Raw genomic sequence first — 20,958 nt, forward strand, 5'->3', positions numbered from 1 at the left:
TTGGACATTAGTGATTACGCATATTTAATACATGAAGACCATTCTATAATATGTAAAGCTTTATTTGTACTATTATTTATAGGAATAATACAGTTCATATTTTACTTAAAAAAACATGTAATTTTAGAAATGTAATACCTTAAAGGTAAAGCATAGATAAGTATTAGGATGGTACAATATTCACTCCCATAGTATGTAATCATCTTTAGATACAAAGGAGAACTCTTAATTTTGTTTACCTGACTAATACATGTAATAATTAAACACAATAAGGGGATAAATCATTAAAAATTAAAAATTAAAGTTTCTGTAACAGACATACAGAGTAATACCGTCAATGGACACATAATGTTTGGTTAATAGAAATTAGTTTGATCACGGTATAAATGTACAATACATTCAAAGGGAACACAAATATATCGCAAAAGATATAAGAATTTTCATTTCCACTTGTAAATTAACTCTCCATATTCCTGGTTTCCAATGTGTGTCCTGAGTATAAACATTCAACTAAACTAAGTAAATTTTCGCATATTCAAATCGATACTAAAACACACTATGTATCAAGAGAAATCTCTCTTTACGTAAAAATATTCCATATGTCTTGCAGTTTCATCCAAATATTAAAAACAAAAACGCTAATGGAGCAACTACTGATTTACCTAAATGAAAACCGATATATATTTATATTTAATACATCGATTACATGTTGCAGTCAATTTTTACTAGCCTTAAGCGAAGGGTTATTCAACCCTGTGGTTAATAACGGCCGCGGAAGCCACCTCTTCCGCCCCAGTTTCCACCGTCTCTTCCTCGAGAATTGAAGGTTCCATAGCCTCGAGTAGCACCACCTCGAAAACCTCCGAAATTATTATTTCTTGGGAAACCGCCACCGCCGCCGCCATTGCCGTAGACACCTTCAGTGCCAAAGTTTCCACCACCACCTCCATTGCCAAAGCGAGGAGATCCGCGGAAACCACCTCTTCCTCGCATTATTTTCGTAGGATTAGCGTCCGGATGAAAACCGATTGAGTGCCCTCTTGGTGGCCTTCGCGATTGGAACCCACCTCCCGTAATCTGATCGAGTTCATAACGACAAGCATTCATCCCACATAATGTCTTAATTAAACTGAGTACCTGTAAAAAGAAATTAAATATTCATTAATTTGTATTGTTTAAAATTGCAAACTTATTCGTGGGGATATTATTATGGAATAATACTTTTTCTTCGTTAGAAGTTAGTTCTAAAATAGTCTCCGGTTCTTTTGCAGCTTTCACAACGAGACTTTCCAATGCAGGTCGCAATGCAACTATCGCAGCTGCATGATTTGGATTCATTTCTAAATTAATCCAATTATCAAGTTTTACTACGCCGTCGACATACTCAACTTTTCGGGAACCGAATAATAACAAGTGAATTGGTGATACCATAGTTAGCTGCTTACAAGAGACTGCTCTTGTACGAATCTACAGACAGATATAGAATGTTATAACGTCTAAGTATAGTTTATAGATAAATGTAAAAGAAAATTTTATCTTACCTTTTCTCCAAATACAAAAAATGGAAATGGAAAGTTTTGCTCGAAATTGCTACAATTTACTGATGTTTTATGGATCAAAGCTGCTTTAGATTCAGTAGTGAGAACCTTTCTTTTTTCTTTGTGATAACAAACATTTGGATAAAGACCCATGCATAATAAAGCTGTAACAGTGTCGAGGCGTACATCGGCACCAGCTTGATAATTTAATGGTGTGGGACATAAAGTTTCCTCTGGAAAACCGGCACTTTGTAGAAGTGCTTGTAACTGATTCTGCAAATGAAATATGTTACAGTCATATTGTTTTGCAATGGACTCACAAATACATAATAAATATTAAAATCTACCTTAGCTTCCCATGTGACCCTCAATGTAGGCACACTCAAATTTTTTGAATCACAGAATGCTTGCTCTGCATATTCTCCACCAGCCCTAGCTTCTTCCCAAGCTTGGAATGCATGTAACATCGCCACGTGGTCACTATATCTTGCACCAGCGAACCACTTCTGTTGAGTAGTCAATCGTTTGGTATCAGGACCCATGTTATATACTTCTGGAAACGTTGTACTGTTCGCTGCCATCGTAGATAGAGCATCGCCCACACGAAAAATACAGCCCAGAATCATCATTTTTCCTAAACGTGGTTCTATAGGTAAACGGGCTAATATTTTACCAAGTGGTGTTAGTTCATCGTTTTCGTCTAAACATTTCATTTCTGAAATAAAGACACATGATTTACAGTTTTAAATATAAAAAGTATGGCAAATAAACATATCAATGTTTCAAATAAGGAACATACCACGTAAAATCACCTCCGCTTCTATTACAGCATCTATTGGTGGTGGTTCAATCGCTTTTGACAAGAATTTCCCGATACTACCTAATCGTAATAACTTAATGCTTAACGCTAACTCATGTAAAGGTGTCCTAAACATTTCTGGTGTCATATGTTCGTCCATTTTATTGAAACGTGCTTTAGAACATAAATGAAAACAAAATCCAGGTCTCACGCGACCTGCTCGTCCCTTTCTCTGTTCCAAATTTGTTTTACTTGCCCAAACTGTAGCGTAATTCGTCATATTATTGTGAGAAGTGAATAACTTCATTTTAGCTTTGCAGGAATCTATTACATAGACTACATCGTTAATAGTAATCGATGTTTCAGCAATATTTGTGGATAGAATAATTTTTGTAATTCCCTGTGACACTGGATCGAAAACTTTGCGTTGGTCTTCTCTGGGTAATTGAGAATGTAAGGGTATAATTACATAACCCGATCCTCCGTAAATAGGATGTTGTTGCAGATGTTTCATTAACGCAAATATTAAATTCCAACCAGGTAAGAAAATTAACACAGCACCAGGAATACCTTGGTCTTTGATGTACTTCAACAGAGCCTCAATTAATTCGAAACTTATTTCCTTCTCACTAAGCTGTGCCATAGCATTTTTCGTTTGTATGGAATACTTACTGCTAACTACTTTATTCAAATTTTCATCTGGTTCTCCATCTGTTGGTAAATCATCAGAGTCTCGATTTTTACGTTTTTTGGTATCCATAGGCGGTACGAAATTCGTTAATTGTACGCAATCTTCTAAATAATATTGCTGAACAGGATAAGCTCTGCCAGGTATTTCTATCACTGGACAATTATTAAAATATTTACTGAACAAAGTTGTGTCAATTGTAGCAGACATTAGGATGATTCGCAAATCTGGATACATATGAATCATGTCGCGAAGAACAACCATAATGAAGTCTGAATTTACATCACGTTCGTGAATTTCATCAACTATAACGTGAGATACGCCTCTCAAGCCGCCTTCCAGTTTCCGCAAAAGTACACCAACAGTGCAAAACATTATACTGCCATAAGGTCTTGGCAAACAAGATTCAAATCGTACGGAATATCCAACAGATTGTCCTAAAGTTTCACATCTTTCTATAGCAACTCGATCGGCTACAGATACAGCAGATATTCTTCTAGGCTGTGTAATTGCAACACTGCAAAATGCACCTTGGCCTGATGCAATATAATCATCCAAAATAAACTGACACACTTGCGTTGTTTTACCACATCCTGTATTACCACGAATAATAATTATAGGATTTTCGTGAATAGCGTTCATTATTTCATTTTTCATTGAGAAAACAGGTAATGAAGATCTGTCTTTCATGCTCTTTTGTAAATTGTCATCTTGTTGGAGCCTTTCGCGTTGTTCATGTTGCAAATCATCTGAAAGTTGTTCTAAAGTCATTGTTGCTAACGGTCCTTCATCTATATTGCAGCCAGTCCAAGGATTCCAGTTTTGTTGTGGTGGAGACCAACTTACTACTCCAGCAGGTTGAGGTACGGATGAAATAAAATCATCCAATACTTGATTAGTTAGTAAAGATACAGCAGACATAGGTTGGTTATCTTCTTGCTTTACCTCTGATGACTGTAGAATCAATTTATACATATGTTAACATTTGATATGAAATATTAATTTATTGTGAATGAGATTATAATAAATAGATATACCTCAATTTTCACTGAAACAGGTTTTACATTTAAGCATGACAAAACATCGTGAATCTGGCTTTCCACTTCTGGTGAAATCTTGACTGGGTATGGCTTTATTTGTTCAGCATCTTTATTCTTCTTTAAAGTACCACTAAATGCTTCGATAACACCAAGATGATATAATTGTCGAACAAGAGACAGAGCACAGCTCTTAGAAGCTGTCTGCTTATTTGAACCAGTTTCACGGCCAGTAACATCTAGAATTATTTTTATTAATATTTGTTGTAATAAATAAATCTCTATAAATATTTGAATGTAGCAACGTACTTCTTCCAAGCTGTTTCACATAAAACGTCATTTCAGCCATGAAACTCCTAAGAAAATGTGCAGATGTTTATTATTAATATTTTATATATATTTATTTTTGCTTGTAGTATACTTGTTAGATAACAATAACATAAGTACAAACTTACCATTTGAAAATATCCAAGACCACATTGGAGCACATTGTAATAAGTTTGCATGATCAATCGCACCAGAACCGTTATTGAATTGTTTCAATAAAAGTTTTGGTTAAACATTATCTTCATCTGTGCACAAGAGAAAGCAATTTTTTTCTTTTGTACCAGCATCAAGAACAATTAAATAGTGTACTCCAGAATGGTCTTAATCAATTTCAAATGGTAGAAAAATCACTCATGCGGTTGCTTCATTTTCCGTTGGAAAAGTCTTAATATAAGCAGACTTGCAATATCATGTTTCTAGCAGTGATAAATCCGATCCAGTGCAAAAATAAACAGCTACATTGAAACAACCCATACCTCGTATGATCTGGGCCAAGTGGGGTATATTTGTAATCAGCGTTAATTTTGTTAGATTGCATAAATTGATGAAGTTTTGATTTAGCATTTTCAATAGTCCAATTTCCATGTATTCCAGAATTAACATCAACATCTTCTGCATCTTCAACCTTTTTCTGGTCTGCTATTCTATCCATGTAGGTATAATTGCCTTGGCCATGCTCATTGTAAGCTCTGTAAGCTTGACCTATATCATTGGGTCCCATTCCGTCTTGAAACACAGATTTTGATGGTCCATAAGGCTCTGGATTAGTAGGTCCAGTATCGTGTGGTTGTATAGTTCCTGCATCTTTTGGAACATCGTTAACATTCACATGTCCTGTACGAACTAAATAATTAACATAATCTCTGGCTGCATTGCCTTGAGCATCTTTCTTATTAGTTGAATTTCCAGCACCCACATAATCAAATCCAGATACACGTAATTCGCACAAGAATCGTTGTCGATGTTTTGGCCCTGGATAATTACGACAATTTCACAAATATATTCATATATAGATTTAATTAAATGTAAATGTAACATAGAGAATTCAAAATACCTGTTGGTCTGACATCAAATTGCGGTTCTTTGCTATTTCTTCCGCACCATTGATGGAAAAAAGATTTTATATCACCCATTTTTAAATTTTAATAATGCGATTAAAATACTGCAGTTATTATTACGTATTTGATCAACAAAATCCGTACATATAACCTAAGTGTGCATATAAACTCAATCTACAAACAACTTCGCCTCTTATATGGCGACCGCCGGAACCGGAAGTTATGAGCATATGACTATCGAATGTTACGTGTATTAGTACGTATTTTCACCACCATTGATCCTTCTTCCAATTTACAATGTATATGTACATACATATATACATACGTACACGCATAAGATATTTACGTATTACATACATATGTATGTACGCATTACTGAACAGAAATTGTACGCATATGAACTCGTAATTTAACTTTTAATATTTATTTTAAATCTATTGGGTACACATTATTTTTTATTTAAAATATAATTGAATGTAGAGATAAGAAAATATGTATTATTGTCTATAACGAAATCGTGCTATTACACAGGTACGATACGTTACAACTTATTATTTATAATATTATTCAGTAAAATTTTATTTACAATGTGACCCTGTAAATACATTAATTTCTTTATGAAATAATAATTCGTATTAGGATATCTATTTAAATACGTTCATACAATAGATCGTAATTAAACATTAAAACATAAAAGACATATTAACAATCTAGTAATGTATGTTATTAATACGAAATACATAATTATTTTATCTAAGTAATCAAATTTGACAAAATACTATTATTTTTAAAACACCATTTGGTGATTAATTCAAAATATACAAAAAGTAACCAGTTATAAATATACAAAAAGTAAATAGTCTTAATTAAAATGTACAGGGTCTTTTAGATAACTTGATCACTAACTACTGAACAGTATACTTCATGAAAATTGTAAGATATGGAATTTTATTAATGTCGAATGGCATATTTTATAAGTAATATTCTGTTTCAAATTACCTAATTGTTGTATTATAGGTCGATAAAGCATCGAATTTACATTTAGAAATTATATTATAAATTATCCTGTTAATATCTAGTTAAATATCAGGATTAGGATACATGAAGGTCAATACTTATTTGGTCAAAATTCTATGCTTTATTAATTAATAATTCAAAAAGTAAATAATTTTATTAAAAAAAATAAAGATAACGCAGAAATTTCCAAAATAGTCCTCCCATAAAATGTGTCTTTCAAAATTACTTAAAATTCATGCCATGAAATTTTCATAAAGTGTACTATTTATTAGTTATTTGAGGTGATCATTCTATTTAATAGTTTTAGTTAATAAAAATTTATCTTTGTTTTATACAAATTAATACCTTTTATTTTTAAGTTAATTTAGAAGATTATTGGTAGATGTGTTGTTACTGCAGCTAGCCTTGTTGATTGTACAGGTTTGGGACTACGAGGTGATTTATGTAATTGTGAGTGAGAAGACTTAGGGGTTGTAGTAATAGGTGTTGTTGCTATGGGTATATGTTTTCTTAGTGGTTTGGCAGGTGTTCGTATTGGTGTTTTAATTTTTCCTTGTTGTCTGTTTGTGGCATTTATTAGTACTTGTTCTGGTAATAAAGAACTCCGTAACTCTTTCTTATCTTCTAAATGTTCTTTAAATTGACTGTAAGTGCTATCTGTTACAACTATACTTGGAGATCTGGAGTTTTCTTTCTTTTTACTACTTTTAGAAACCTTTCCACTAGAGCGAGTAAGCATTCGAGGAATTCTTCCATTCCTTTCCTGCTTAGATGCACTATTTTTTGAATTCAAGTTCCGACGTTTCATTGAAGCATTTGGAGAAGGAGTGAATAATAGTCTCCTCTTTAATGTACTAGACGGTGTGTGGACACGGGTACTTAATACACTAGGTGTTTTTTTTGCTGAAGTTGAAGCAATCCTTTTAGATGCACTTAAGGCTATTTTTTTAACTGATTTATCCTTGGCCTCTTTTCTGGCTTTCTTTATTGTTTCTTTTTCTTCATTTAAATGTTCCCAAGATTCTTTTAACAGTTCTTCTACTGACAGACCATTTATAGTGAATGTTTCTCCATTTACACTTTCATATTCTTTTATTAAATTTCTTAATTCTTCTTCTATTTTTGGTAACTTTTTTTGAATTGTTTTACGCTCTTTTTCCTCCATTAATAATTGGCCACCTCGATTGTAATAACGATCTGGATCGTTTGTAGGTCGCAAAAGTTCTTTCATTTTAGACCATAGGGTGTTCCTTTCTTCTATGAGTTCAAATATAGCTTTATTAGCTGTATAAAACTCTTGCAATCTTTTTACTTCAAGTTCATGTAAAGTAAGCAAATCTTCTGTGTATGTTTGACAATGAAAATATTTAAATTGGCTCCTCTGTAATTTGCTAAATTGACATAGATCCCACAGTTTTGTTAATTCAGACCTCACTTGTGATACATGTTTTGCAATATTTTGTTTTCGCTTTTCTTTACATCTCTCCACCTCTGCTTCTAATGCATTTATAGTTGCAACACTGTATCCTACATAACTTTTAAGGAATGAATGACAAAGTCGTTCAGGTTCATCAAGACACTTCCATAGGTTAATTAATTCTTGTTTAATATTGTCTACATATTCTTTTGCTCTATCCATTTGATGTTTAAGCTCTTCATTAAATTCCTTTAATTTGGCCATATTATTACTGCTAAAAACAATGTTGTCACAGTCTTTATAAACTAATTGTTCAAAATTTGTAGATGGTGAAATGCCCAATTCATCCATCATTTTCACAATTTCTCTGCGCATTTCTTTAAAAGTAGACTCCAGACGATTCTTTTCTGATTCTTGGGTTTCAAGATATAGTTTGAAACTGTTAAGTTCTACTTCAGTAGGTATCTCTCTCTCAATTCCAATTGGTTGAGTGCCTAGTTTCTTGCAAAGACTTTCTTCTTTTATACGCAGTTCTTTTAAAAGTGCCAATCTTTGCTCCTTGCAGTACTGTAATTTATGTAAATCAGTGCGCAGCACATCTTCTATTTTTTTTAACGGTAAATCTTCGTATCCATTAGCTTGCATTTCTTCTCCCAACTCTTTGCTCAATATAGAAATTTCCTTCACTAATTCTTTAACATTATTTAATAACATGTCCTTTTTTTGCTGAGATTCCTGAACCATATCAAATAATAAATCGTTTATGTGATTGAACGCTTGTTCGCAGTATATATTACGTGCTTCCTCCGTAAATCCTATGTCTTCCCATATTGTGTGTAAGGTAGACAATGTATTTCTTAGCTTTACAATCGTTGTTTGTATTATCGGTTCCCACTTCGATAAATCAGCCATTATTTTTTTTTATGTGTTCAACTGAAAACAATAGAATTAAGTAATTCATATGAAATTACATTTCACTAATTTATATATTTACGATGTAGAAAGCGTGTACGTACTACCTTTATTTGTTTAGAAAATTTCACCAGTTGTGACACGATCAGACACGATCAACCGTTCTTCTTTTGAATTCACACGATGGTGGACACGCGCACTGCGCACCTGCAGCTACCGCCCGCAGATTCGTTACTTACGGGTTGCAACATTCGGATTGGTTGAATGCTGATAACCAATCACATCGCAGAAAATTAAATGTTTGAATTTTTCACTTTAATGTGTTCTGTAAAAATTAACTGCGCATTTAAAATAATAATGATATTACAATAAATACTAATTGAAAAATATAACATTCAAATTTATATTAAATGATTCTGATGAATTGTCATATATGCAAATGAAAGAGAGATACATATATACATATGTAAACGTAATAAAACCTCGTTTTGTCTTCATGACTTGCACGCACCAAACGAGGATTAATAGTACTACGGACTATGTATGCAAGTATGTATGTATGTATGTATGTATGTATGTATATATATATATACATTATGTAATTTGACATACAATTAGGTATATTGACATTATGTATAATGTCGTACAGAGCTGTATAGAGGCTACATATCACCTGTATTCTGCTTACTTTCCATAAATTACTGATTATTCAATATAAAATCGACTACTTTTATCACAGTATGAATAACTAATTTCCATTAGATGATTTATAAATTCTATAATTTGTTTTAATTACTGAAATCATTGTACAAATGAATCGTTCTGCTATACATAATATGTATCAAATGTAGGAGTATGATACATAATAATTTAAATAGCACTGATTGTTTCAATATAATCATGCAATGTGCGTATAATAAACAATATAATAGTAATTATCTATTGTAATTTTTATTAACGTGTTCTTTATTAATTTCAGAAAATATTCTAATGAATTTCGATTTATATTCTAGGTTATCCTGTTTGTAAACACAGTACATAAAAAGGTACTGTAAAAAGTAGGAGGTACATAATTAAAAAAGAGTTAAGATAAGATTGTGTCAAAAATGAATGGTGTCAAAGAAAATTCACAAGATAATGTACCAGAAACTGTAAGAAATGCTGTGTTAGTACATAGTTTTGATCTTCCAACAGGAACTCCTATAGTAAAAGGTTTTTATCTTTTTACAGTATGAAAAGATGTATCATTTTAACTTTCAACCAAAAACTAAGAATTAAAAATAGTTATTTCTTTTAGGCTATGATTGGAATAAAGGAATCGACTATCATGCTTTACTTCAAACATATAAAACTTCTGGTTTTCAAGCAAGAAATTTTGGTTTAGCTGTTGATGAAATTCAACGAATGATTTATGCTAGAAATATTCCTCTTAAAGATGATGAAATTGACAATTTAGAGGATGATGATTTTATAAGGAGAAAGTCTTCGTGTACCATATTTTTAGGATACACGTCTAATATGGCTTCCTGTGGAATTCGAGATACTATAAGGTTTCTTGTACAGCATAAAATGGTCAGTATAGGTGTTGAAAATTATTGTCCACAATTTCAAATTACTTATATTTTATAGGTTGATTGCATCGTAACTACAGCAGGTGGTGTAGAAGAAGATTTAATCAAATGTTTGGCACCAACATACATTGGAGATTTTAACTTGGATGGGAAACATCTTAGAGAACGTGGTATTAATAGAATAGGGAACTTACTAGTACCTAATGACAATTATTGTATGTTTGAAGACTGGGTCATGCCTAAATTAGATGCAATGTTAACTGAACAAAAAGAGAAAGTATATATTTAAAAGTAAGAGAAGGCAGGTATTTATTTTGTCATTACTGTTTACTTTAAAATGTAAATTCCAGGGTACACTTTGGACACCATCTAAAGTGATAACCAGATTAGGTGAAGAAATTAACAACGAAGCTTCAATTTATTACTGGGCTGCAAAGAATAAAATACCAGTTTTTAGTCCAGCTTTAACAGATGGAAGTCTTGGTGATATGATGTATTTTCATTCCTTTAGAAATCCAGGCTTAGTGGTAGACATAGTATCAGGTATTATATATCTTGTTTCTTGACACTTTATCTAACTAAAACAGATGTTACATCTCTACAATTATATTTCAGATCTAAGACGACTAAACACAATGGCTATGAAGGCAGTCAAGAGTGGAATGATTATTATAGGTGGTGGTGTTATAAAGCACCATATTTGTAATGCAAATTTAATGGTAATACAAAAGTCGAGAGAGGAAATTGATAATCCATCAATTAAAAACAAATTTTATTTTAGAGGAATGGTGCTGACTATGCTGTCTTTATAAATACATCGTCAGAATTTGATGGAAGCGATAGTGGTGCTCGCCCGGATGAAGCTGTTTCATGGGGCAAAATTCGAGTTGACGCGAAACCAGTGAAAGTAAGAGTAAACTTAAATAGAAATTAGATTGTTTAGATATACATATTAATGATTGTTATTAATATTTCAGATTTGTGGAGAAGCAACACTTGTATTTCCGTTACTTGTTGGTGAAACATTTGCTCGGCACTATCATTCCACGAAAGAAAAAACCGTATCAGATGTTTAAAAAACGAAAAATAAAAATATGTAACTCGTAACAAAAGAACTATTTTTTTCACTTCCATCTCATCGAAAAACCTTACATACACAACTGTTTCACCTATAATAATTTATTACATACATTTTCGAAAATAAGTCTACACTTTGATACAGAAAATAGATTCGAAGTTGAAGAAAATTTATTTTCTGTTCCTAATCATACAATCATTATTTTCTTTCAACAAGGAATGTGGAGAGGGTAGGTAAGAGAGTATAAAATGAATTTCGGACAATGAAAGGTTTTTGACAAGGTTGGTCACTGAGTTTAATGCTCTTAACTGAGAAGAGAATATCTACGAACAGCGATAATAGATAACAGGAGAGTATGGTATATGCGGATAGTATAGTATTGTCGACTGAAGAAAATGCTATTGCGTCTAGAGAAGAAAAAGATGACGATTTTCAAGACTGGAAGGAGGGGATGGAGATGGGTGAGGAAGTTTGTTTGGTAAAGCGGATAGAAAATAAGGATAGAAAGCCGGTAGCAAGATTCAGGAATAGTAACAAAATAAAAACAAAAAATTACTGAATGAAGAACGGAGAAAAACAATATAGAGTGTGTAGATTGGAAGAGGAGACGTTAAAGGATATTCTGTAGGAGTACAGAAAAACAAAAACGGAAGTGCGAGTGAAAAGAATATTAGAAATTGAGGGATAGGGAATAGAAATGATGAGAGGAAAGTGCAAATAATAATAATAGTATTAAGATAATAAATTAATTTAGACGTAAGATAAAAACATAAATAGATATAATCGGAGGTCATTCTAAGCCGAAAAACAAAGATCATAATAAATATATTAACTAATAATCATTGTTTTCTTTCTACTTCTATTTCAAATGTATCTTTAAACAGTGGATTTATAAATAAAACAATTTGTTAATTAAAAAATTAAAGAATGCTGCGAAATTAGGCGCAGCATTATCCTAAGAACTGCGTGTGAGGATTAATTAGCAGGTAGCTGATATGGGGGAGGCTAGTTGTTGCGAGTTGCGAAAAATTGGAAGCATATTGAGATTATTTGATTAATCGAATAGTTTTCGAACGGTTGCAGCTTTAGTGGCGGTTTGATAGCGCAGCGCCTGCGCCACGGCAATTTTGTTGTGCGGCAGGTGTCGGCGGCGCAGGTTTCCAGGCGCCCCACGGTGGTTGTGAACGGTGGGGGTAAAGTCGGTTGTCAGTTGTTTTCCGTAAGTCCGCGCTCGTGGACGGGCGCACGAAACCAACCCCTAACCCCTTGTCAAGCTCCCCGTACTTTATGGTTTTTGTCCCCGTGGAATTGGTCGTCGAGAGGGCCGGCGGGCCAGACAAATCAACTAATCTCCACACGTCATTCCTCCCGTTCTCATTCTCGTTGTCGTTGTTCAAATAATTCTTGGTTACCTTTTGTCGTTCGAACCGATCCGTCATCGTCGGTATGAATGATGATGGACGTGGAGGAAACCAATACCGCCTCCACCGCGAGTTCCTCACCAAGACCCTCCAGTCCTGCAGCAGACTCGACTTTCATCAGGTAAGGTTTGAATCCAGAGGATAGAACATTGGAACGATTCTAGTAAGAACCGTTCAACAGTGTTGCAAATATTGCAAGTGTTTTCGGGACTGCATTCTCTTCGAATGCTGTTCCTTTATGCGGGCGTTTAGAACGTATTCGAAAATGTTTATAATACTTTTTCGGTGGAGAGGGAAGGTATAGATTGAAGGTTAGAAATACAGGGCAAGTGTATGTTTCTTTCTGGAGCAGGATCATTACCACAATGAGGCATCAGATTTATGTTGATCTGGGAGAAAAATGGTTTCAAATTGTAAGTCTTCGTCAGTACGTATAGTAATGTGTTTCGACGCTGAAAAGTATACAGTCGCTCCTCTTAAAGTTTCACGTTATCCTTAGTTTCCTGCAATTAAATATCCTGCTATTTGTATCTCTTGTTTATCGAATCTTTTATATTCAAAGATAGGAATTAGAGACGGTTGAAATACACTGAAATATTTCGAACGGAATGGCGCCATTTTTGAAAGGAGATAATCGACGGTTACGTTACAATACACGTTTCTTACAATTTCTCTACGATATTTTCGTGCTCTTCAGAGTGTTGACTGATAATACGAGTATCGCAGAAAAACTATTATTTTAATTTCTCATTGTTCTGATTAGGTATACGATTATGGACAATAACACAGTGCCCTCTAAGGATAAGTACTTCAAGAAGTTTTGTTCGTACAGTGCTCGTGTTTCCGACACTGAATGCAATTGTGCAGATGTCATTTAATAATGCAAACGTTAAGAGCATCGCGTCTCGGCCCAGCGTTCCAACCTTGCTTTTTATTCAGCCAGGTTAAAAATACAAGTGGTGAAACGTAATGCTATCAAGGCTTGCTGATTGATTTCTTCCGAAACAAATTTTCATTTTCCATTAAAAAATATCAGATTGGCCACATAGTTCCGTCGTTTCTGTTTTCTTTCAAAACAGTGATGATATTATGTACCAAAATAAATGTTATGAATAAGAATTCATCAACAATGTTCTTATATTATATTATCAAAGAACAATATCATCAACCAAAATGGATCACAATTCAATTTTCTAAAAATTCACTTATTAATTAAAGAGTGCGACAAAACTTCTTAGATAAAACTTTTTTTTGTTATTGTCAGAGATTGAGTGTTTACACATGCTCGTATCTTCGTAGAACCGTCTATTTTCCGTCAGTAGACTGAATATTTATCGTGAAATTAATTGCTTTTTTAATTGTCGCCAATTTTATCTTCATTATACGTTGAAAATAATAGTCGCGACGAGGTGTAGACGGTTTATATCCGAGTACAGTTTCTCCGGTTCGGATAATCCAAATCCGCGATTTTATTTATTATTACCACGTAAATCCTCGTTGTCAAACGGACAAGTCTTTACAAGAGTTGAACTTCATTCATGGTTTACAGTGCGTGAATAAAGAAATTTAATTGAATACATTGCGCGGGGCACGAATTGAGTAAGTGGGTTTCAGCATAAAAATCACGCGTTCCTTTCTTGCATGGTTTTGTAATGCAGTTACCGAAATGAAAGTCGGATGCTCATTTTAAATGCGTTCAAATTACACAAACAAATGGTGTACGTATAGCCAGTTAACTTTTCCGCGACAGTTTGCTGCCATACTATATTCTCTAACAAAATTGTTGAAACAAAAATTATTTGGTATTAATCGTATGTCGTGCAATATAATAATTACTTTTTATTTTGATAATTAATATTGATCTTAAGTTTTCGTATTACACGTTATAAATAAAGTATAATTGTTAATTGTTAACTGCAAATGTAGCGTATCATGATATAAAATATATGTATAGATTCAAATCAAAGAAAAATATACTTATCTGTTTAGTGGTTTACAGGGACTTTAAATAATGTAAAAAAATCTTTTATTTATTATTAATTGTAACCCACTACAAGCAGTAGACTGCATATGTTAATTTGAATAATAAAATTATTTTAAACGGTTATGATTTGAAGTGTTTTTAAGTGAAGTAACAATAGTAGCCAACCAAAGCAGACTACATATATTGTAATATAAATTATATTAGATATTAGATAAGCTTCGAATGTTTGTCTACAATCCTATCCATTTATAGCGTATCGTCGCCGGTTCTAAATTCCTTGAATCTAAATTTTTGAAATATCTTCTGCCATCGCGGTTTGTTCATTGCACGATTTCAAATTAAAATGTACTCTTGCGATTTGAAAGGCGAGTGCGTTTATAATGTCGCTGATTTCTTTTCTCTTTTACGCGTCTACTGTCGGCGCAGGTGTCTTGCGGAAGATTCTTTATCCTCGCACATTCTCTAGAAAAGTGTAGCAACCATTCATTACGGTTCTCTATTATACTTTATTAGCGTAGACTAAGATAATACTTGCGGCCTCATCACTCTCGCGTTTCCTCGACAGAGGATGCGGCGAAACACCATCGCAAGATTTATCTAGAGTTTGCGCCAGATTTATTGCTAGACTAGAACAAAAGTTGGTCCAGAACTGGATCAGAGGATGTTATAGTAATACAGAATAAACTCTGTTGCTGGGAGTATTTCGAATCTTGAAAGCTTTCCGCGATTTCATTCGAGATAGCGTTAGATGATTCAAGAATAAGCTTCGTTAGCTACAGATGCAAAGAGAAAACTGAAATTTTCTTCGTCTCGTCTAAGTGTGGCGGAAGTTATACGAATCCTTTTTAAGGCAATTACCAGTACCAAGTTATTCTATGTCATAAAATAGTAGAATCGTAGCATACAGCTGGATATTTTTGTTCGTCCGGTGCATCTCTGCAATTCATTAGAACTCGTCCATTTCGGTAATACGATACTACGTAACAACTGTTCGCTCTCGAAAATATTCAGCATTCTAAATTTTATCTAATTAATAGTTTGCATATCGAATGCATTCTAATTTTATTTTTCTTAATCTGGTCTTTCAATTTTTTCGTTCATGAATACTATTAAAATATCGCTAATGATTTTGACCACATTTATACTGGGAAGAGGATACCTCCCCCAGTATAGGGGAAGTTCCATTTTTGCGATTAATTACACCCTATAATGCTTATAATTACATCCAATTAAAATGTAGTCAGATAATAGAAATTATGAAATGCTAATTATAAAAAGTTATTAATGCGTAGATTGCAGATTTTTATGGCAGTTTGTATAGATTTTCGTGAATTATTTCATAATGTCGGACATTCGACACAGCTCTTTAAAAAGTTATGCATAAAATAATAATCTTCTCTCTACATATATACTCTACTCCGATTTTAATTTATAAATGAAAATAAATAATAATATATAAAAAATATTTTTCTTATAGTATAGAATTAATGAGTTGTTTTCATTTATAGATTAAAATTGGATATCCCGTATATTCTTATTGTTGAAATTTTTGTTTTGAAGTAGTTATTCCAAGGTTGCATAGTAATTGAGCTATCCTCACCAAGGGGTGCCATTATATCGTATTATTTCTAATATTTTTAATAAATCTTCGATATTAATGAAAATTGTATGTTGCTTGATCGTAAAATCTTCGTATTTCTATGAAAAAGTTGTCAAGGCTGATCGTGATACGGCTATAGACACAGAACAAAGAAATCATTTAATTAGTATTAGAACTACCGACCGATTTGCATCTGTAGGCATAATCTTCGTATTGAAACAACTTTATTCCGAAAAGCTCAGAAGCGTTAGGTCGTTAGTTATCATAAAAGAAACAATGAGAAACAATTTACCAGTGTGATAACTGCAAAGTAGTTTTATGAACTGAACACTTCAAAAATAATGCTGTACAAAACAATCGATGATAAAGTCATTATGTTTCTTCCTTCCTTATAATGCAAATGCGTTAATAGCAACTAGTACTGCCTTACAGAAATGACAAGACTATACATATATATGGGTCTTATACGGGCCCAAATTTCATAGATATTTTTCTTCCGAAGCATAATTTCAGTAATTTTTGCAGAAATTTGTACGGTTTTTAAACGTTTAAGTACACGGCAGGCGTCGATCGTCAAATTCGAGTTTAGCACAGAAAATGTTTGCGGCCTGGACTCGTCGTTTCCACTTAAGGGGTTAGCCGATAAAAGGAAAGAAAAGATCCACTGTATTTTACTTGCCCGGAGGTAAATTAATTGTAGAGTAATTCGACTCTGATGGACCGATAGTTTCGGTCATCGTCACCGGTACAAAGTTTGCCGCTCGATAATACGTACTTCGGCTTCCGAAATAGGATATCTATTCATAGAGGGAGTGGGTTCCCCTCCAGATGCCGAAGGTGTCGATCCGTGTCCCATCCTCTTGGATCTATCGGTTATTGATGGACCTTCGATCGCCTTTAAAGGAGCCTCAAACACGACGGGAAAATATTTGCGCGAAGAATTTTCCGATCCGACGACTCCGGACATCTTATTGTTAGTACGAAAACATGGATGGGTCTCGGATCGCTGTCGAAAACGGTATCACTTCTCGTGATCACACTCTCGTCTCGTTATCGCGAGATTATTCCTAACATCCAGATTCGTTGAATATTTTATGAACTCTTTATCGCGACTCGATACTGGGTTGTTTCACGCTCGAACGGTGGATCTTCTTGGCAAAATTACAAAATATTTTGTAATTTCCGCTTTACAGTTAGCTTTTCTATAGACCATAACGTACAATAAATGAAATAAATAAATTAATAAATGAATAAAATAGAAAAAGAGCTTCAGAAGAGAGTTTAAGACTATTCTTATATCGTTTCCAAATTGCTGAAGCTATTAATACAAGAAATACATTTTTCAGCTCCTCGTGTTTCTTTCAACTGACACAAAAAATTTTTATTTTGCGTAAAGATCTGCAGTCTATTAATGAAACATGAAAATTTCAATTAATTGTCAGAAAACAGACAGTGAAATAACAATATTTTTACTTTGGTTTCTAAGACATTATTGGTACCGAATAAATATAGATTTTTAAGGTAACAGTATTATTGAAATTATTAATATAATTATAAAAGTTCCTTCGCAATAGTAGAATTGTGGTCGAATTCCATTCGTACCAATTAAGCGAACAAATTCGGGAAACAAAATTATTATCCATATTATTAATTCGGTAGAATATTTGCTACACGTTATTCTCATTATAAATTATTATTATAAATCATTATAAATTAATATTATTCTTATTATATACGAATAAAGGATCTGATAACCAGTGCATAGCACTCTGAAGTAATATACAATTTTAATATCCGCGCGCATTCAGAGTGTAGAACACTCACGGATTAGCAGAAAAAGGGAGGGTGTCTGGAGAACACGGTTTGGCTACTGCGAGCACTCGACCTTAACCCGCATTCTAAAGAGCTGTACGAACACATGCTAGAATCCAAAGATTGTTCACCGTTGGGTGGTGCTCCAGCGTGATCAGAATAACATAATCTCTGCCACGTCGCTAGACAAATTATTTTCCGGTGTTGCAGTCAAAATCACGGTCAGTGTTGCTGCTTAAAAAACTCGTTACAATATATCGATCCGTATTGTTCCGTTGTTTATAAGGGGTGGACACGTTGTAAACATCAACAATGCTAAAAAAGGACATTCGTTTCGTATTATCGCAGGATTTTCCGCTAATTTTATCAGAACCTGCTCGATCTACACGATTTTCCTTAGATTTTGTTTACATTTGCGTTTCGACTTTTTGACAAATCATTGCATAGCGTGACGTATCAAGTGAACGAACATTTTGTTATTTGTAGCATCCTGAAGCGGTAGATAAATTTTTCGACCGGATTTGGAATCAGCGTGTCAAAATCTACGGGAAATGATGTACTGAGTGTCATACAAAAAATCCAACTGCAGATGGTATATAATATATAAATCACAGTTTGGAATATTTCAAGTTTAACACTAAATTTACGAAGCGCTAAAAGCAGCTGTTCTATAATAGTTTATGAAAGTAACAATAAGACATTTAATCTGATTTTTAACGAGCGTTATTGTAATACTTGCCGCGAGTAATCTTTGCTATCTTATCGTAAATTAAAAAATGAACGAACCGTCACATTTTGACGGGTTCCGTAAACCTATTTAATTTTCACTGTTAAAAACGTGCGTACTACATTCTCTCTATTTTCCTTTAGTCTGCAACATTTGGGCTTTAACGTAAAAAAGATCATCGCTTCGTCTCATTTCTATCAAAAATTCTTTAATTTTGACGATACATCGTCACTGTGCGCCGCTGCGGACATAATTCATTAGCTAAAATCTCGTTAACTATTAGATTTAGGATCAACATAGGTTTATCACTTCTCCGTAAGGAGTATTGCGGGGAGTATTTTTCTCAGCGCCGACATCGCATTATGCCCAGAGAGCGCGCGATTAGCCCTGAACCAATTAATCTTCGATTTTTTTTCCCCGCTCGTCGATTTCCCATTTCGGCCGGTTTCAGCCAAATGCGCCTTCGCGGCGCAAATTGAACTCAAAACTGGGTCAACCCTGATTGCTTGGATCGAGTCAGGGCCGCAGTCAAAGGATCTCCCCTACGCGCAAACAGAGCCGCATACGATAAGGAGGCATCCGCGAACAAAATGATTCGGAGGACTGCACGACCCTGGGTCGAGGACTCGCTACGTGTCGATCTTGGACTACTTTCGGCTGATTTCGACTCTCCCCCCTTTTCGCCGTTCCCGCCACCCGTTCCTCCCCCTTCGATTGAATACATAATAGATGTTTCCATTTCAGCGTGAAGAGGGAGCCGAGCACGGAAGAACCCAGCAGCCCTCTCGAGGCAACGAGTCCTGGTTCTATCCTGCGCAACAACAACGGTGAGTCTTTATTATAAATGATCTCGTCAGGTCCCTGGTCCAATTTAAGCTCGCAAACACGCGAGCTGACCTTGCCGAATCGACGATGAACGACTGGTTGCTCATTGCACTTGTCCTTACGATATTATTCAAACTGGGCGCTGTCCTTTGTTCTGTGCCACGATCAAGTTCAGCCTGGCTGGCATCAGCGCTGAAAGCTGATTTTTTCGCTAGAAAGGAGAGGTAGAAACTCTTGGTTTTCAAAAAGCGAATCAAGCAGGTTCAGAAGCATTCAAATTGCATTCGGTAATTGCGAATAATCTTGAACAGATTGGGGGATGATAGTAGCCGATGATCACGCAATTATCGCAACAAGGTTTCCCTGTCCTGGAATAATTACCATCGACGTAGTTCTCAGGTTCTTGTCACGAAATAAACCAGAAGGAAAAGGGACAATTGTTCAGACTATCGTCGAATGCGATTGAATTTTTCTCCGTTCACGCGATGAAGATTTCATTCATAATCTAAATGCGAATGATATTAATTTCTTCTATTAGAAATCGAAACGACCCGATGTTATCAAAATCTAGGAATGAAAGTAAGTGGAGACATTCATGAAACATAAATTGTCTCGTTTTATTAGAGAGATTACCAACGAATTAAGCGCCGAATATCAATTCAAAAAATTCTCATAATATCAAAGTCATTTAATTAATAAAACAAACATTAGAGAGTAAAGATTGATTAAATTCTACTAAAATTTACTAAAAATTTTAGTAACATTCAGTCTGTTCAATATGCTACGATAAAATTAAATTTCAAAATCTAGTTGTAAGTTAGTATCGCTCGCATGCGGCTGATGCGGTACTCAACGTGTTAAGGACGAAGAAGAGCTAATCACCGTAGTTGCGAAAGAAATCGTAGTAGAAAAGGTTAATGTCGGTTAATGTCGTGTCTATCGTATCTATTTAATGAGTAGACTGCGGATCTTTTTGCAAGATAAAAATTTTGTGTATAAATTATGAGAAATACAAGGAATTAAGTTGACGCTTGTAATATCTTCATTAAGATGGCAATAATGTGTTAATATTTTTAACTCTTTCTAATAGATTTCCTGTTTTTTATTCCATCTCCTCATTTTAATCACAAATGCATAAAATCCGCGG

At 34.1% G+C, this 20,958-nt stretch overlaps 4 protein-coding genes across 9 annotated transcripts in view; 2 read left to right on the forward strand and 2 right to left on the reverse strand.

Annotated features, from left to right (window-relative positions):
• Positions 1–41: 41 nt before the first annotated feature.
• Positions 42–5,687, reverse strand: mle (dosage compensation regulator mle). 2 transcript variants are annotated; one of them, XM_033466862.2, is made up of 9 exons: positions 5,444–5,687; positions 4,866–5,361; positions 4,372–4,418; positions 4,063–4,301; positions 2,338–3,979; positions 1,886–2,253; positions 1,542–1,811; positions 1,222–1,467; positions 42–1,137 (listed from the first exon to the last, which is right to left on the reverse strand). In XM_033466862.2, the coding sequence occupies exons 1-9, from the start codon at positions 5,520–5,522 to the stop codon at positions 760–762; spliced, it is 3,765 nt and encodes a 1,254-aa protein (XP_033322753.1). In that variant the 5' UTR covers positions 5,523–5,687; the 3' UTR covers positions 42–759. The 2 variants fall into 2 exon arrangements, with proteins under 2 accessions (XP_033322753.1, XP_033322754.1); XM_033466863.2 differs by lacking the exons at positions 4,866–5,361; positions 5,444–5,687 and adding an exon at positions 4,518–4,858.
• Positions 5,688–5,799: 112 nt separating this feature from the next.
• On the forward strand, positions 5,800–11,479 carry Dhps (Deoxyhypusine synthase). 4 transcript variants are annotated; one of them, XM_076520962.1, is made up of 9 exons: positions 5,800–5,978; positions 8,915–9,342; positions 9,807–10,005; positions 10,091–10,365; positions 10,423–10,641; positions 10,715–10,907; positions 10,980–11,083; positions 11,146–11,271; positions 11,342–11,479. In XM_076520962.1, exons 3-9 carry the CDS (start codon positions 9,900–9,902, stop codon positions 11,438–11,440), a joined length of 1,122 nt encoding a protein of 373 aa, XP_076377077.1. In that variant the 5' UTR covers positions 5,800–5,978; positions 8,915–9,342; positions 9,807–9,899; the 3' UTR covers positions 11,441–11,479. The 4 variants fall into 4 exon arrangements, with proteins under 4 accessions (XP_076377077.1, XP_033322761.1, XP_033322758.1 ...); XM_033466870.2 differs by lacking the exons at positions 5,800–5,978; positions 8,915–9,342 and adding an exon at positions 9,399–9,724; XM_033466867.2 differs by lacking the exons at positions 5,800–5,978; positions 8,915–9,342 and adding an exon at positions 9,400–9,700.
• On the reverse strand, positions 5,856–9,023 carry LOC117218464 (protein regulator of cytokinesis 1). 2 transcript variants are annotated; one of them, XM_033466864.2, is made up of 2 exons: positions 8,901–9,023; positions 5,856–8,814 (listed from the first exon to the last, which is right to left on the reverse strand). In XM_033466864.2, the coding sequence occupies exon 2, from the start codon at positions 8,791–8,793 to the stop codon at positions 6,829–6,831; it is 1,965 nt and encodes a 654-aa protein (XP_033322755.2). In that variant the 5' UTR covers positions 8,794–8,814; positions 8,901–9,023; the 3' UTR covers positions 5,856–6,828. The 2 variants fall into 2 exon arrangements, with proteins under 2 accessions (XP_033322755.2, XP_033322756.2); XM_033466865.2 differs by having other exon boundaries at positions 8,898–8,988.
• A 1,167-nt stretch (positions 11,480–12,646) lies between the features above and the next one.
• Positions 12,647–20,958, forward strand: part of Eip78C (Ecdysone-induced protein 78C) — a 258,466-nt gene continuing 250,154 nt past the window's right edge. Inside the window, exons 1-2 of the mRNA XM_033466775.2 lie at positions 12,647–12,984; positions 19,731–19,813. Coding sequence (XP_033322666.1) covers positions 12,893–12,984; positions 19,731–19,813 — 175 coding nt within the window. The 5' untranslated portion in view covers positions 12,647–12,892. The remainder of the gene's footprint in view (positions 12,985–19,730; positions 19,814–20,958) is intronic.

The sequence above is a fragment of the Megalopta genalis genome, chromosome 4, assembly GCF_051020955.1.
Source record: "Megalopta genalis isolate 19385.01 chromosome 4, iyMegGena1_principal, whole genome shotgun sequence".
Taxonomy (NCBI): Eukaryota; Metazoa; Arthropoda; class Insecta; order Hymenoptera; family Halictidae; genus Megalopta; species Megalopta genalis.